The sequence below is a fragment of the Sus scrofa genome, chromosome 15 (assembly GCF_000003025.6).
Source record: "Sus scrofa isolate TJ Tabasco breed Duroc chromosome 15, Sscrofa11.1, whole genome shotgun sequence".
NCBI classification, from domain to species: domain Eukaryota; kingdom Metazoa; phylum Chordata; class Mammalia; order Artiodactyla; family Suidae; genus Sus; species Sus scrofa.
The window spans coordinates 112,530,715-112,548,377 of NC_010457.5; the positions used below are offsets into that span (position 1 = coordinate 112,530,715).

The 17,663-nt window shown below is 38.5% G+C and overlaps 1 protein-coding gene across 4 annotated transcripts in view; it reads left to right on the plus strand.

The window, feature by feature from the left end:
* UNC80 (unc-80 homolog, NALCN activator) overlaps positions 1–17,663 on the plus strand; it is a 253,679-nt gene that overhangs the window by 66,883 nt on the left and 169,133 nt on the right. For 2 of the 4 annotated variants that reach the window (XM_003133630.5, XM_021075019.1), the window contains exons 8-14: positions 1,678–1,939; positions 2,916–3,050; positions 5,098–5,314; positions 5,970–6,110; positions 7,107–7,375; positions 8,488–8,856; positions 14,546–14,692. In XM_003133630.5, coding sequence (XP_003133678.3) covers positions 1,678–1,939; positions 2,916–3,050; positions 5,098–5,314; positions 5,970–6,110; positions 7,107–7,375; positions 8,488–8,856; positions 14,546–14,692 — 1,540 coding nt within the window. Of the gene's footprint in view, positions 1–1,677; positions 1,940–2,915; positions 3,051–5,097; positions 5,315–5,969; positions 6,147–7,106; positions 7,376–8,487; positions 8,857–14,545; positions 14,693–17,663 lie in introns of all 4 variants that reach the window. The other 2 variants (XM_021075021.1, XM_021075020.1) reach the window with 2 other exon arrangements.

Consider the following 17,663-nt stretch of genomic DNA (forward strand, 5'->3'; position numbering starts at 1 on the left):
AGGTGCAAGAAGTGGGCTCATAAAATCTTCTCCTGAAAATATCTAACTCTCATAGAGGCAGATGGCAAGTGCCAAACTCCAGTTCACAACAGTTTGTGTCTTTGTTTTACTTAGTTTGCTACTTCAATTAAAATAGTCAAGAATATTAGACCCCAGGATAGTACCAACATGCAAAACCATTGTAAAATAGGCAATTGCTTCTCAACACACCAGACAATTCCAATGAGAGTAAAGACAGCCAAGTAGGATATGTGCTTTGATAGCGGAGTTGAAAGCCTATGAAAATGGTTCACAAGACACCAGACCTGGTCTGTGTTTGTATATCTGAACTTTTTACTGCACTCACAGTAAGAAATATATTTCACTCGTGACAAATACATGAGGTAAAACAGAAGTTCCACCAACCATGCAAATCCTTACTCCATTTGTTTCATTCTGATGGTTTTTGTTCTAGTTAACATTTTAATTGTAGTTATATCACTTTGAATTAATTTTTCAATAATGAGTCAGAACCTTCAATTAAAAAAATATGAGTCTGAGAAGTTAAGGAAAACCTCTCCTTCTCTCAGTGGCTGCATTTTTTGCTGAAGCTCTTCATGTGTGGGTGGTACATTTGCTAGTTGATAGCAGGGTATAAAACTTTCCCTTTTGCATCATTTAATTCAGGAAGAAATTATTCTTGGGGTTCATTTCATATTTTAGATTTGATTCCATTTTGGATTCCAGAAGCTCTAAGTTTGTAATTTATCATTTATTGTCTATTATTCTCATCGCACCGTATGTTCCTCAAGGAGAGGAAGCTAACTTTACTTACCTTCTTATCCCCTAAGAACCTAAGATAGTGTAAGATACATAAAATGCTGAGCAATTGCTTAAAACTAATTTGTAATACAGTTAAATTGAGCACTAAATGATGAATTTATTGGGTGTTTAAATTGAATAGTAGAATTCCAGAATTGTGCGATTTTCTTTCAAAGAGAGTTTTGCTGTCATTTATACGGATATATGACTTCAGAATATTCAAATTTTCCTTTTTTTCACAGTATAAATTTTGTTTGTTTAGTACTTTGCAGTTTCCTTGGCTTTTATGTAATATTATCAAATTGAAATTAAAATAGCCCAATGAAGTACACAAATATTTTTTATTAAAATGTTCAGTCAATTTCTGCTGTACAGCAAAGAAAGTACACAAATATTATTACCATTTCTATCAAGGGAAAAGTCAACCGGATAGCTTAAAATGAAAGAAACATTGTGATCTGAACCTCATCTGTTTCTACAGACTCTCATCATTGTCTACCACCCCCAAATCACTTACCAACCATGCCAAGTGCATATGATGCTCCCCCGCCCACTTAAAACTCATGATTAAAAAAACAAAACAAAAACCTCCATGCTTTCAAAGGCTTTGTTCCCTCTGACTGAAGTGTTGATCCACCCTCTTGCCCTGTCCACAACTTTGCCTGGATAATGGCCACCTATCCTTCAAAACTCTCTTGCATGTAGTGTCTAGCAAAAGTGAAATGAGCAAGACCAGTTGGAAAGAGAGAAAAGAAGATAAGAGATAAGTGAATGAATAAATGAACAAATGAGAAAAGCACAGCTATAAGCCATGTTGTGCCATCCTTGGAATGCATGACTGCCAATATAATCATCTTCTTTCTGCCATGGGAACAGGGCCTCTCTCGTGATACCTCCATGCCAAAGGTCCCGCTATGCCACCTACTTTGACGTTGCTGTTCTTCGCTGCCTACTCCAGCCCCACTGGTCTGAGGAAGGCACTCAGTGGTCTCTGATGTACTATCTACAAAGGCTGAGACACATGTTGGAGGAGAAGCCAGAAAAGCCCCCAGAGCCAGATATTCCTCTCCTGCCCAGACCCAGGAGTAGCTCCATGGTGGCAGCAGCTCCCTCGCTAGTGAACACACACAAGACCCAAGTAAGAGAAACTCCATTGTCATTGGAACCAACAACTTTGGCTGTGACAGATTATTTTTTTCTTCTGTGCATCCAGTTTATTTATCCCAACACTGACTATTTGATTGGTGGGTTATTCTGATGCTGTTATCCTTTCCTTCTCTCTTTTACTGCTGCACCCTCTTGCTGCTCATTAGCATTTAATTGACCATTCAAAGAAGTGCTATCTAAATGCCTCTTACACACACTAATCTAGAGTAAGCCTCTATTGATCCGGAATAATGGGAAATGGGTCTTCTGGCTAATCTAAGCACTAGTTAATAGAGAGTTCTCACATATAATCTGTCGATTACCAATATTATATTATTAGGCTTTTATTGAACATGATTTAACCTCCTTTGCTTAGCTCAAAATTTTCCAGTGCCTCAATGTCACCATTAAGAATATTGTTTTTTGATGTATAGTCTTGCTTTTTTTTTTTTTATAGATGTTTGGAGGAATAAACTGACTGTGTACTGATGTGATGACATCCTCCTGAAAATCACTTCTGGATAAACGAAAGTTCTAATATCAGCTTGAATACTTGTTCTTCCCCTCTTTCTCATTAACATCACATGTTGAATATGTAGAGGAAAATAGGATTCACTGTGTGTTCCAGTTGTGTGGGTTTACTTAAATGTGAATTGACCATGTCTGAAAAATGTCTGCATATTCCGAAAATAAACAGCACTATCAGAATGAAAAGGATATATGCTCTGTTTTAGTAGCCAATGATCCTGCCCAAATCCAGTATCTTCTTTGGTGAATCATTAAATGGAAAAACACTTTAAAAAAAAATTAAAAGAGTAAAATAGATACTCATCTCCCCCCATTTTCTTAGCTTTCCTAAATCTAGAGCATTGAGGTCTTACCGTCAAAAACACCACACTGAAGTTACAATTACTACGAAATGTATCTCTACGTCCTTGATCTTTCAACTGTCTTTATTATCTATTAAGGATCTCACCATGAAGTGTAATGAAGAGGAAAAATCTCTCAGCCCTGAGGCCTTTTCCAAGGTTTCGTTGACCAATCTACGCAGGTCTGCAGTCCCAGATCTTTCTTCAGATCTTGGCATGAACATCTTTAAGAAGGTAAGTAGAACCACTTATTGTCTCTGACATTTTGATAATCGAAGAAATACAAACCAGTGCATGAGATGCTCCTGATTGTGTTGTAGAGTGGGTGGTTCGGGGAAGGGTCCTCTCAGCAGAGGTCCGCTTTGGCAGCATGACCTTGCGTAGCATGGCCTTGGGCCAGTCCCTTAGAGTGTGTGAGCACTTTCCATTATGCATATTATGTGGGGTTGTTCAGAGCTCAATCCTGAAACCATGTGTAAAGTGCTTTTAGCAGTGTGGTAATGATGATAACTTACATTTGTATGGTTCATCTCATTTTACCAAGGACTTTTGTATAAGTAATTTGCATGGAATCCGACGAGATTTTTATTCTCCACAATTTTCACCTAAGAAACTAAATCTTACTGAAGTTCTTAGAGTGATACAATCATCGTGGAACATTTATTCTTCAAGTCATCTTTGTTTTTTGTTTTTGGTTTTTTTTTTGTCATCTTTGTTTTAAAGGCAACAAACCAAGCGTTGTTAATAAATTAGTAAATCCTTATCACTGATCCCCTAGGTTTATTACTCTCACTTCCCTTTGTGACAATGTAGGTTTCCATTCAACCAACATTTTTTGAGCATCTACAAGAAGCTCGAACGTTAAAGATGGAGAGTTAAAGAAGGAGTCTTTATGCAAATAAACTGACTTGGGAGTCAGTTGATCAGAGTTCAAATTCCAACCCTGCCGCTTACTACCCATATGATGCTAGCCAAATGATATCAGTTTGTTCATCTGCAAAAGAGTACATAATACACTTCCCTCAAACAGTTATCAGGTTTAAGTGAAATAATACATATAAAGTCTTTATTATGCCTGGCTGGCACTTAGCAAGTACTCAAAAATGTTAGTTATTATTCTCAAAAACAAAGAAAAGAAAAGAAATAGACCTGAGTCTTAGAAATTTTAGGTAGTTTTCGAAGGATTGAGTCCAAACTCGAAACTAGATCGTCTAACTAAATAGTTCATGCTCTTATGAATCCACACTCCACCTCTTTTTCTATAAGTAAATGGAAAATAATGAATAGAAAATAATATATGTAGAATAATATATGTGTGCTGGCATATTTTTCTCTTTTATAAAATGATTAGTTTATGCCAATGAAAAACACAGAACTATTTATCTGTGAGCTCCAAGTGTTGCCATGTAAAGTAGTCCTTTGCCTTCATTGAAAATACAATAATAGACAATGGCTTTAGTTTTCTAAAAGTGTCAGTCAGGGGTGGGGGAGGCAAAAGAGGCTTTCAGTACTGATTGCACGTGAGAATCTTTGCTGAACTTTAAAAAATTCAAGTGCCCAGGCCTGACCCTGGACCCAATTAAGCCACAATTGCTGAAGGTTTGGTCCAGACATTGATATATTTTTAAAAGCTTTCCAAGCAATTCTAAGCTCTTAGTTATACTGGATCTTAAACGTATTTGACGGGTAGGAGTAATAGAATTGGACCAGGGCATGCTATTTATCTTGTTTGCCTCTCGTTATGAACAGAGATGCACATTTGTAGTTGTCTGGCTAAAACAATGGATTTCAGTCTTTAAACAAACAAAAAAAGGCTGCTGCTCCAACTGGTGACTCAGGAATCCTATACGATAACTCAGGGTTCTCAGGTTTTACCAAGCATCAGAATCACCTGCAGGGCTTGTTAAAACACATATTGCTGGGCTTCCCCTTTTGGGTTTCTGATCCAGTATGTCTGGGGTTGAATCTGAGAATCTGCCTTTCTGACATTTTTTCAGGCACTGATGCTGCTGGTCCAGGGATTATACCTTGAAAACCACTTCCCAACCCCAACCTTGCAGAAAAACCCAGGAAATAGGTTGCCTTTTGCTTAGTTTCTTCGCCTCTTTTGACACACTGTGGAAATTCTTCGCATCTCTATCGGATGTCTTTTCGGTGACTTGCTGAGTCTCTTTTCCTGGAATATTTCCTGAATTTTACTCTGGATGAGGGAGTCTTTTCAGAAGCAAACTGTAACCTTGCCTTTGACCTGGGCCTGACCCTTCATCTCTCATCCTTGCAGTTCAAGAGCCGCAAAGAAGACAGAGAGAGAAAAGGCTCCATCCCGTTCCACCACACGGGGAAGAGGCGGCCTCGAAGAATGGGGGTGCCGTTCCTGCTGCACGAGGACCACCTGGATGTGTCCCCCACCCGCAGCACTTTCTCCTTCGGAAGTTTCTCTGGGCTTGGAGAAGACAGGCGAGGCATTGAAAAAGGAGGCTGGCAAACCACCATTTTAGGTGACCACAAGGACCTGCCAAAGTAGGGCAGAGCTTCCGTGACCTACTTAGAAATCTGGATCTAGGGCTCCCAGGGAAATCTGGATCTTTCTTGAACAGTTTAGTCAAGAAATTTGGGCCCAAATGTAGGCTCCCCAGTACCAAAGTAATGCTGCATCCTCATAGCCAAAGTAATGCATGTAGTTGAATTGTGCAAGAATCCTGAATAATTACACAGGTCATGGCCCTATTTCTTAGCTCATTCTAGATGTGGCAACGTGGCCTTAGAGACTTCTGTGCATTAACTTTCATTGTGAATCCAAAGGCAGATTTTTCTTTTATTCAGATATTAAAAAAGAAAGATGTAAAAAGATGTAAATATGAAAGATGTCATGTTAAGAAGCCCAGCTTAAAATCAAGTGCTGACAGCTCGCTGGGGCCTAACAGATGGTTTCTGACATTTGGCTTAGATTGGGGCTAACCTTATCACAGGCAGCTTCATCAATCATCTTGACCTTGAATATTTCCAAGGCAAGTTCAAGTCCTGCCAGTTGGCTTTGCCTCATGCGCTTCCTAGCATCCCTGCACTCTCACTGCTGTCTTTTGGACAGACAGAATCTCCACAGAGAATCTTCCAGATTTTCAAATCCCACTGTGGTGCTCTCGTCCAATTCAGGGAAATTTACCCGGCGGGGCAGTTCAGACGCAGCCACTGAGATGGAAAGCCTGGGCGCCAGGCACTCCCACTCGCATCACACGCTGGTGAGTGACCTGCCAGACCACTCCAACAGCCACGGGGACAACACCGTCAAGGAAGGTGGGTCGGAGGCGGCCCCTGCAGGCGGGAGTTCAGGTTCCTTTTCCTGTTTCCTGTTTTTACTCCATGTTCCATTTTCATTGTAATTTGGCTCCATGTGCTTTTTGAAAACTTGCATTTCCTGTGTTACAGTGCTTGCTAATTTACTTGTGAACCATTCTTTAAAAAATTTCCATACTAGCAAGAGCTGGTGGATAGCACTATGACCTCCATGCCTCTCAGAAGGAAAGCAAGGGCAAGCTATTCAGGTTTGCTTTCAGAAGGGCACAGACCTACAGGGCAGGAAGAGACTTAGAGGAATTCTAGATGTCCTTCTGAAGGGCTTGTCCACCTTCAGCGAGAGGATAGTCACTGCCTTCCAAGGCTACTGATTCCCTTATCTGACAGCTGCTCTTTTGTGCTTTATATGGGGCAAACTTGCATCTCTGGGTGGAATCCAAGATGGATTCTTATTCTGTCTGTTAAGAGTGTAATTTTAGTTCCTGTTTTCGCTGGACTATATTTCAAGTATTGGATAATATCTATTAGTTACCACCACAAATTTATCTTCCATTTTACTCTTCTGCCAAGGAGAAAAAGAATCTAGTTTGCTGTTGCCTAAATATACTAGGTAAACCAAGTATTTTAACAACTACAAACTTATGGGGAAATACTTCAGCCAATCTACTTCAACTACATCAATAGAGTCTCATCTAACAGTAGGTAAAATGAACCTGTTAGACCAAAAAAAAAAAAAAAAAAAAATTAGTCTGGGATCCTCAGGAAACCAGTTAAGAATTCATGTTTTCCATAGTCTTTAATGTTAATCAGATGTTAGATGACTTAACACCTGAAGCAGTGTCTCGGGAGTTGAGAATAGCTTTGAGACTAATAAGTCAAACATCTGCTAAAAGTACAGCTCTGATTGTGATCATGATTTAAAAATAGTATTACCTGTCTATCATGATATTGTAGGCTAATACAGGGGAAACTAAGAGACTGCTTTCCTCTTTCTAGTGCGATCCCAGATCTCCACCATCACAGTTGCAACCTTTAATACTACATTGGCGTCATTCAATGTAGGCTATGCAGACTTTTTCAGTGAGCATATGAGGAAGCTCTGCAACCAGGTGCCCATCCCCGAGATGCCACACGAACCTCTGGCCTGCGCAAACCTTCCGCGAAGCCTCACAGACTCTTGCATAAACTACAGCTACTTAGAAGATACAGAGCATATTGATGGGACTAATAACTTTGTCCACAAGAATGGCATGCTTGATCTTTCCGTAAGGAGCAAGAGTTTTTCTTACTGAAGCTTGAAAGATAATGAATCTTCAGTCCAGTGTTTACAATGTTGGGTAAAAGGGGAATGTGACGTCTTAGAAATGTCGAGCCGTTAAGTGAAAAAGCGACCCATGTAAAAAAAAATTCGAAAAATATCAACCATCTTAGATGTACCTTTTCTTTTCTTTTTTTGAGTATTACATTAGATTTGATCTGATCTCAGAATATTTTTATAATCTAAAATCATTAGTGAATTCCCAATGCACATAGTAAATTTATATAAGGATGTGCATTAGCTAAGTCCCTTTTTTCTAAAATGGAAATAAAAAATTCTCAATTTGTTTTCTTTTGTGATATAAGTAACATACTATAAACTATCTGTGTAGCAGAGGAAAATGAATAGAAGTTCATTAAAACATTTAAACTTGCATCCTCAAGAATGCCTGTCTTAATTATGGTTATTAGCAAATGTTATATTCTATAATTTATAATTATATTGTGTGTGATATTTAATGTGTTATGTTTCACACATTTTTTAAATTTCATATTAAGAAACCTGGCTTAGTAAATAATTTCAAGTATTAAAATCAATAAAAGGACAGGATTTAAACATGCAAATATTTTGCATTTACAATGGAATGTAAATAATGATGCAAATACGAATGTGCAAATGTGCCTCTATTATGTGTTTTAGGAAGCCATTGCTCTTTATCCATTAGTGGTGAAAAGTGAAAGGCAGAGGATTAAATTACTTTGATTTTAAAAATCAGTTGAACAAGTTTCCACTGGGGCAATTAATTACTCTCTCATTAATTCCTTATGCTTTGTTAGCCTCATAAACTGCCTATATCATGGCACATGTTAGAGTCCTTAAGTGAGATAACACACTTATATACCTTTTTTAATTCTCTGGGTGATCTGTACTCTGTATTAAGCACATACACAAAATCCCAGGGCAACTTAATAAGAACATCTGAACATTATCTGAATTATTTATGCTTAAGTGTGTAGAACAGCCTGAAGGAAGTGCAGTCAACAGAGTAACCAAATCTATTTAGGAAGAGGTAATTTAAGCAAATGAATCACCCCCTGTTTATTTTTTGTCTACCCCTAGGTGGTTCTGAAGGCTGTTTATCTTGTCCTTAACCATGACATCAGTTCTCGTATCTGTGATGTGGCGCTAAACATTGTGGAGTGCTTGCTTCAGCTTGGTGTGGTGCCCTGTGTAGAAAAGAACAGAAAGAAGAGTGAAAACAAGGAAAATGGGACTGCGGAAAAAAGACCGAGTGAGGGAACTTTCCAGTTCAAAGGAGTCTCTGGAAGTTCCACCTGTGGATTTGGGGGCCCTTCAGTTAGTGGAGCTGGAGATGGTGGAGGAGAAGAAGGAGGAGGTGCTGACGGAGGAGGTGGAGGAGGTGATGGAGGAGGAGGTGGAGGAGGTGGAGGTGGCCCCTATGAGAAGAAGGATAAGAACCAAGAGAAGGTATGACTGAACCACCTTTTGCATCCGCATGAAACCTTGCTCCTGATTTCTTTCCAATTCTAGCTTGCCAGCAATTTGTTGACTCAGAGTTGCAACCAGTCACTAAAGAAAGTGGTGAGTCTAGAAATCTCTTCATTAGATTCTTAGCAGGTATTAGTAAAGATAGTTAGTTGAAACTGTATCCTAAATTCAAAAGCCATTGCCATCCAAGCAGTATTAGAACTAATTCCCTGGTCATGTTAATTCTCCAGGAGAATATCTCAGATACACTACATTGCCGTAATTCTCAGTCTGCCACCAAGGATAGTCTTTCTCAAGACTTACAGCGTCTGACCTCATTGAGCAGTGTTTTAGTCTTCTCAGGCTGTCATAACAAAAATACCACAGATTGGATGGCTTAAACTACAGAAATTTATTCTTCACAGTTCTGGAGAAGTCCAAGATCCAGCAAGGTAGATTTCATTCTGAGGCCTCTCCTCTTGGCTTGTAGGTGATTGTCATTTTGCTGTGTCTTCCCATGACCTCCTTTTTCTATGTGTGCAGGGAAGGAGAGAGGAAGCTCAACAGTGTCTCTTCTTATAAGGGGACTAATTCTGTTGTACCAGGGTTCCACTCTCATAACCTCATCTAACCCTAATCACTCCCCAAAGGCCACACTTCCATATACCATCACCTGAGAGGTTGGTGCTTTAACATATGAATTTGAGTGAGACACAAACATTTAATCCATAATAAGCGGTATAATTTTTCTGCAAAAAAATTCATTTCTTTCTTTTGATATAGAGAACACATTTTTAGGCATCCTACTTTAATCACAGTTAAGGAGAAAGGGGGAAAAATTGTTTACTTGTTGATGCTGGTTTAGAAGACTAACCTAGGTCCTCTTATGTCTCTGTGTCACATCCAGGTGGTTTTGGATTTCTTTTATAATTTATATATTTATTTATTTATTTTTTGGCCATACTGCAGCATGTGGAAGTTTCCAGGACAGCCAGGGATTGAACCTGAGCCATAGCAATGACAATGCCAGATCCTTAAACCACTGAGCCACCAGGAAACTCCATCTTTAGCTTTCTTATTACTGATTTTTCTTTTTCTTTTTTAGAAGTACATCCACAGCATACGGAAGGTCTTGGGCTAGGGATCGAATCAGAGCTGCAGTTGCCAGCCTACACCACAGCCACAGCAGTGCCAGACCTGAGCTGCATCTGCAACAACACTGCAGTTCGTGGCAATGCCATCCTTAACCCACTGATAAAGGCCAGGGATCGAACTCGCATCCTCATGGATTCTAGTCAGGTTCTTAATCCACTGAGCCACAGTGGGAACATCCTATTACTGATTGTTTTTGAATTTAATTCCCTTTGACTTGACAAAACCTGATTTATGATCTCAGTACTTAACATCAAGAATTGGTTTTCTTTTTAATTTGAATTTTAAATAAGAATTACCACAGCTTAAATTCATATAATTTATGCTGATTTCAATTTGGGGTTTTAGTTGGAAAATGCTGTTAGGAAATTGAAATCAACAAGAGATTTGAATCTCTAACAGATGACAGTCTACACTTTAGGTCAAGTGTTGACAAGTATAAAGTTTCGCTGTGCAGAGTTCTCCCACCTACGTATTTTCTAAAATATAAATTTTTATTTTCTTACAGGGTATCGGGTTTTTATATCTGATAAGAGTTACAGTGCTCCTTTTCCTTTTATATTTTTTCCATCTCTTTTCAGTCCTCCTTGATGCTTGCTTAATATGCACTTATCTAGGTTTCTTCCTCTCATTGTCTACTCTATTTTTCCAAATATTCATGAGCTCTCATCTAGTTATTCCTCCCCACATATTCTTGAGTTCCTGAACCTGACCTTTTTTTCTTTAGGATTCCTTCTCCTGCTTTAAACATACATATGTTTTCCAATTTTAATAGCATCTTCTGGTACTTAAGGTTCCCAACTTTTTACTTTCCCAAATATCATTGAGGACAATCCAAGGCTTCGCAGACTTCATCGTAGATGAAATTATCTAAATAATGATACAGATCACAAGGGATCTAGTTAGGATCTCGGATCCTAAAATCTAAGGAGTTATTCAGTCAGCAGTTAAGTAGGAATGAGAAACAATTACAGGTTATCAGGACCAAATTTATAAACACAGCAAATAGTGAGCTTCTTAATTTTTGAGTTATTACCTGTCAATCTAGGCTGGCCACTCAAAGAGATAATAGATAGTGCTATGTCATTATGTCATAATATTCAAGGGAAAATAGAAAGAAAAAGAAATTTTGGTAAGCTCTTATCAGTAAAGCTTAGAAAGTCCCTAAATCGATGAGGGCTTTCATATGTTTATTGAGGATCCCTGAAGTTTATTAGTAGTATTTTGTTTCTATTTTGTGTTTGTTTTTAGTTTTAAAATTTCACCCAAGTAGTATTTTCATCTAATTTCTTATTAGTGAACATCAAATCTCTTGCCTATTTTAAAAATCTCTTATACTAGAAACTTGATAATTATCCTTTAGACCAAAGCTATCACTTTTGATTAGGATGGGATTTTTAAAAGTCAGATTATGTGTTCTCCAAAAAAGCTATGAAGATATTAATGTTTTATAGTTGTATAACATAATATTCTTTGTAATTCATAGAATTTATAAAATCATACCTGATTTTATAAATTCAATGGCATTATGCTTGTGATGCATACAGATCTCTCCTGCCTCCAATCCATCTGTTTTTTTTCCGTGGAATCAGAAGGTTTATCTAATTTTAAAACATAGTAATACCAGAAGCATGGGGGAATTGATTAATTCAGAAAGGAAGATCTAATTTCTATTTCTATATTTGCCAGAAGTTGGTACTGAGAGCTTGAAATGTTATTTAATATCTGTCCTGGTTTCTGCCTGTAGCTTGATATATATTTCTATATGTCTCCTATGAGAGGAGCCTAAATCCCAAGGACATCTGAAGGGCCAAAGAAATACCAATAGATATTTACAAAAAGTTTTTGGAGCTAGGAATTTTTTTAAAGGGAAAACATAATGGTTTAAAAATGTGGAGTTCCTGTCTTGGCTTAGTGGAAATGAATCTGATTAGCATCCATGAGGACACAGATTCGATCCCTGGCCTGTTCAGTAGGTTAAGGATCTGGCATTGCTGTGAGCTGTGGTGTGGGTTGCAGAGATGGCTCAGATCTGGTGTTGCTGTGGCTATGACATAGGCCAGCAGCTGCAGCTCCGATTCAACCCCTATCCTGGCAACCTCCATATGCATGGGCGTGGCCCTAAAAAGACAAGAAAGAAAGAACTAAACCAGTCTTCCAAATCAGCTCTCACCCAAGGTGACCTTGCCTGAGGCACAACTGCCTCTGACTGTGTTGGCTGTGCACCTTGTAAGGGCTCCTGGCTCTGGAGGCCAGTCAGGACTGATATCCAGTCCGGGCTCTGTGCACCAAGCTGTTCACCCAAGGACTGCAGCTAAGAGTGTTCATCTTTTCCTAGTTCATCCCCCCAAAGGAGTGCCTTTTCTAATTGCACAAAGAGTAGCAGTGCCCTACACCTAGAAATAATAACGAACATTGGTTTTGCTATTATAATGAGCCTTACATGTTTTGCCTCACAAACTCTGTGAAATAGAGTGTTTTTATGATTCCCATTTGGTAGGCACAGAGTGGTTAGGTAGCTTGCCCAAGATTATGAAGCCAAGATTTGAATTTAAACTAAAACACTTTTCTGTTGGTACGTACATGTATTAATACGTATGTATGTATGTGCATGCATGTTTGTATGTGTATGTATGTGTGTATATACATATGTGTATGTTTATATTTATGTGTATTTATGTGTACCTGTGCACATATATGTGTGTATGCGTGTGTGAGTCTTCTGTTTGCAACCACCTGAGCTGTAGAATTTCCAAGAAATAAATTCAAAGAGATATGTAGGCAGGAGCTTTCCTGGGGTGTCTGCTCAGGATCAACATCTTTAAGGTATGAAAGAAGCAGGATGGGGCAGAAGGAGAAGGTGAACAATGTAGTTGTAACAGAGACTGCAGCCCATCACCCAGGGAGCTCCGGAACTGGGATGGCCCTTCAAAGTAATCCCCAGGTCAAGTAGGGAAGCCCACCTTTATACCCCCCCCATCCTTTTTATGCCCCTGACCAGCCATTGGAGGCAAACAGCTGCCAGGAAGCGAGCGTAACCTGGTCAAGGCAGGTCTCTTTAGCTAAGGGCATTGCCTGGAGAGGAACTCAATGAGAGCTATCAGCCATCAATACTTCGAGCAGTTCAGAGAATGAATGTTCAGTGAGTCCAGCACTACACCCACTTTTAGCCTTTGGTTAGAAAAGGAAGACTGCTTACATAACATTAGGGGAGCAGAGAGTCTGCCTCATCACCTAATGAGCAGCACAGGAGGTCTAGATAACCCCATCCCTTTCACACCCTACCCACATCTGAGTACTCTTTCCATGTGGGTGGCCCCAAAGTTTATGTAACAGCCTGACCATATGACAATGGAAAAACCCTTCATGATTTCCAGAGCAATTCTTATTCATGATTTCATTTGTTTGGCACAGTAAACCAATAAAGTAGGAAGGGAAGCTATTAGGCTTCTCCATCACAGATGAGAAAACTGAAGCACAGAGGGATTAGTTAATTCATCTCAAGTCATATGCAATTAAGGGAACAGGCGCTGGATTCTCCAGGCCACAGTGTCTGTGCTGACAGCAGAAAGTCGATAGAAGGACTGAGGAAGGTTGAAGCTTCCCGAAGGTAATTGAAATCTCACACTGGGATCTCTATCATTCCTTAGCAACAGCTTCCTATGCTTCTTTTGAAAATAATTCAAGGAAGTTCATTTTTCTGGAAACTCTCTTTACCACTAAAAACAAGAATTAAATGAGACAAGAGAGAGCATGGTGATAGTTCTCACAATTCTTCTCAGGAGGGCTTCCTATTTAGTCTCAAAGGATGAACCAGGCTGAATATTTACATACTTTTTAAATACTCTCACTCACTTTGCTTGTGCGTAAGTTTTATAACAGCTAAAGTGCAAAATTAGAAAAATCCTCTGAAGGGAGTTCTCCTGTGGCACAGTGGGTTAAGGATCTGGTGTTGTCACTGCAGTGGCTTGGGTTGCTGCTGAGGCTTGGGTTCGATTCTTGGCACGGGAATTTCTGCATGCCACAGACATGGCCAAAAACAAACAAACAAACAAACATAAACAGAAGACGAAAAATCCTCTGAAAATGTCAGAAATTGCCACATGATTTTAAAGTTTCAGCCTTTGATCAGCCTCAGAAATTTAGTAGTAATCCTTGCCTGGTAATATTATCAGAAGCCTGCTGATGAGAGTACTTTCTGGAAAAAGGTAGACCACTCAGTCTCTCTCTAGGCAGTTATTGTGATAGTCTGTTGAGGATATGAGAGCGTGTCTTCTAATTAAGAGGGCTGCATTCATATTCTGTAGCACTAGAGGGTGTTCAAAATGCATAAACATGTTTCTTTCTTGTAAATCACGTTCTAAATTTTTTAAAAGTTAGCTTGCTTGTTTGAGCCCTTGACAATTCCATTTCCCAAATTGCAGGGGCTCACTGTAAAACCTATAAACTTCGTTGAAAAATAAAATAGGATCTTAGTAGCAAAAGAACCTTGGCGACTAAACAGAATCTGCTTTCTTTTCTCATTCGTGGATACTAGGATGAAAATATACCTGTAAGCAACCATAGGCTTGCTCTAACCATGCTCATCAAAATAGTAAAGTCTCTGGGATGTGCCTATGGTTGTGGGGAAGGACACCGAGGGCTCTCTGGAGATCGTCTGAGACACCAGGTATTCCGGGAGAATGTAAGAGAATTAAAGTAGATTCCATTTCCTCTTCCTCTTCCCTCCCTCCAAATTAGGAATGAGTCCTTTGGCAATGAGGGTCAGTGTTCTCTGAAAAATATTGTATTTTGTGGGGGTAATTAATGCCACCTTAAGGTGGGAGAATTCCCACAAGCTGTCTCAAGACATATAAAACCCAGGCTTTAGGAAAACTTAATTGGGAAAACACTTCTGCCTTCTGCCTAGAGCAGGCCAACTCCCAGTTGGTATGAGGGTGGAAAATTGGAATTTGCGAATTATGGTTTGAAAAACATTGCAAAGATGAATACATTGAGCAAGTTTTCGATGGTCTATGACAAATGACTTTTTAATCATCTGCCTGGGTACTATAGAAGCATATTTTATATTAGAAAACTGGACCAAAGTTTAGGACTTAGTTTATTGTTCTTAGAAATGGAAAATGGCCCTTATTGGGACAAAACAGGACTGCAAAAGTAGCCAGACTTTTTCTGGCTGCTTTGTTTGAGAATGAACCCTGCTACTAAATATTTGAGACCATGTCCCTTTGAACTGTGTGAAACTTGAAACTCTGCATTTAGGCTTGCAAAGCATAATTCTGTAATGGAACATGGAAACATAATTCCAGCTCATTTTCATTAGCCTCTGCTGATGGTACCTTTCCCTTCAGACTTGAGCAATAACCCACCTCCATAAGTCTGAGCTGGAACAGTTGCCTACTTTTGAGTTGAAATCATAAGAAACTCATCTCTTAAAAATAAGAGTTTGATGCAAATTTGAGTCCAGGAAACCCTTTGCTATATCTTAGCAGAGTTTTAAGACCATGCCAAATCTAATGCCAGCCTGATTTTCCTTGGTATTAGGTATTGTCATGAAATGTTTACACAGTATTAGCATGCTGAGTTTATCATCTACTTATCTATCCATCCATATATCATTCTTTAATTTACATTCTATTATATTGTATTATATAAGTTTATTATATGTATACGGGGAGGGGAAATTATTCATAGTAATTAACTTTTAAATTCCGAAACTTGCAAACTTTGACCAAGATCTAGATTTTGAGGCCAAAAATTTTTAAAAATCAAAATAATTAGTAATAAGGCAGGAGAAAGCTGACATTGCCATCATCTTTGCACATGTGTATGTATTTTTTGATCTTTAATTTTTAACTATCGCAGTATGAGGGATTGCCTTCAAGTCTAAAACCATACACTTCTCATGCAGGAAACTAACTCCATGAAATGAAATATCAACATAGAAAAGGAAGTGTCATGCTTTAGTTAGAGGTATAAGGCTGGCTCTGACATCAGAACCTATCTTTCTAGACTTGGAGAAAGTAGTTGGATCAGAAGCCACTTGAGAGGCTGTTGTTACTGCTTAGTTCTCCATGTTTTCTTCTCTCAAAAATACCAAACATTTCCTATCGGGATATCTGGTTTTCTGCCTGCTTTCTCAACTTTGTTGATTTACATGGCAACACCTCCATTCCCTAGGAGCCCAGTTGAATACTCATTTTAGAGATCATATTTACTTATCCATTGCTGAATACATCGTCAGAAGAGAAAAATTTAGGACCATGAAGGAAAATATTTAAAAACTATTAAATATTTTTTGAGTCACGTTGCTTTATAGCAGAAACTGGCATAACACTGTAAATCAACTATAATTTTTAAAAAAAGAGAATTTGAAAAATTTTCTGTGGGACTAATTCAAGAAGCTAAAGTTATCCAGATTTCTCTGGCATTGGATTTTTAGAAGTTACTTAACTTTTAGGATATTAAGAGTATTTCTTATCTCTACCAGATCTATACCTCTATTTTTTTTTAAGAAACAGATAATCCTTGTAATGATATTCACCAAAATGCCTAGCTATCTCAGAATGTGTTTCTTAGAAGAATCTAATAATTGGATGTCATTCCCAAATTATTGAAAGGGAGTTCACTCTTTATATCTCTTGGAGAAGTTTAGGTATTCATTCAGAATCAAAATACTTATGCTTTGATATTCCGATTCTTGTTCAAACTTCCCACTGAACTCACTCAGATATTCTAATAGCCTCTAAAGAGTAGATTTGGAATGATGCCTTTTGGGGGTATATTTTACAGAGAAGAAGAAGCACTATACAAACTTCATTTTATAGTAAGCACCATTTATTTTATAAGGAGAAAAAAAGAAAAAACCTACTTGAGATCTGGTAACTAGTAACCTCTCTGGAATAAAAAGACCTAGTTTCCCAATCTTCTAGGACTTAGTAAAGGAAAAAATTAAAAAAAAAAAATCAATCTACCTGACTTTGTGATACAGATGGTGAGACAATAACAAGGTCACACCAAGAAGCTCACTGCTAATTACAAGTTTCAGCTTTTTATAATCTTTCTTTCTCCTCTCAAGATTTCCAAGAATTTCTCTGGGCCTTGGTTTGTCAAAATTGTTATGTAACTTAAATTTTCTTCTGAGTCACTATTAAGAGCCCACCAGTAAGGTCCTAATTCTCAGGGGTGACCTTCCCTGATCTAACTTCCTTGCTTATGCCTGGTTGTCCAAATTTCTCCACCTTCCATAAGGTTGATCCAGCCCTGACTCCTGTCTTGATCTTTAACTTTTTACCCTCATCCCAGGTCCTCTCTTATTTTCGCATTTCATTCCATTGTTACAGACTTTCATTTTTATGCAGACCTTGTCTTTCACAAGATTTCAACTACTCTCTGTTATCAGTCATCTTAAATCCTTTCTGGAAGTGGGTAGTATCTAAATATATGTTCTCCAATGATTGTTATTGAAACTATTCCTGAGACTACTGCATCATAGGAGAAATAACCACTATGAGGAGGCAAGATCCTTGTTTCTCATTTTAGCCCTGCTGTGAAACTTGATGTATCAGCTTGGGCCAAGTCCTTAACTTCTTTGAACCTCAGTTTCCTCCCTTGTAATATAGGAATACTCTTCAAATCACAGAGAATATTTGAAA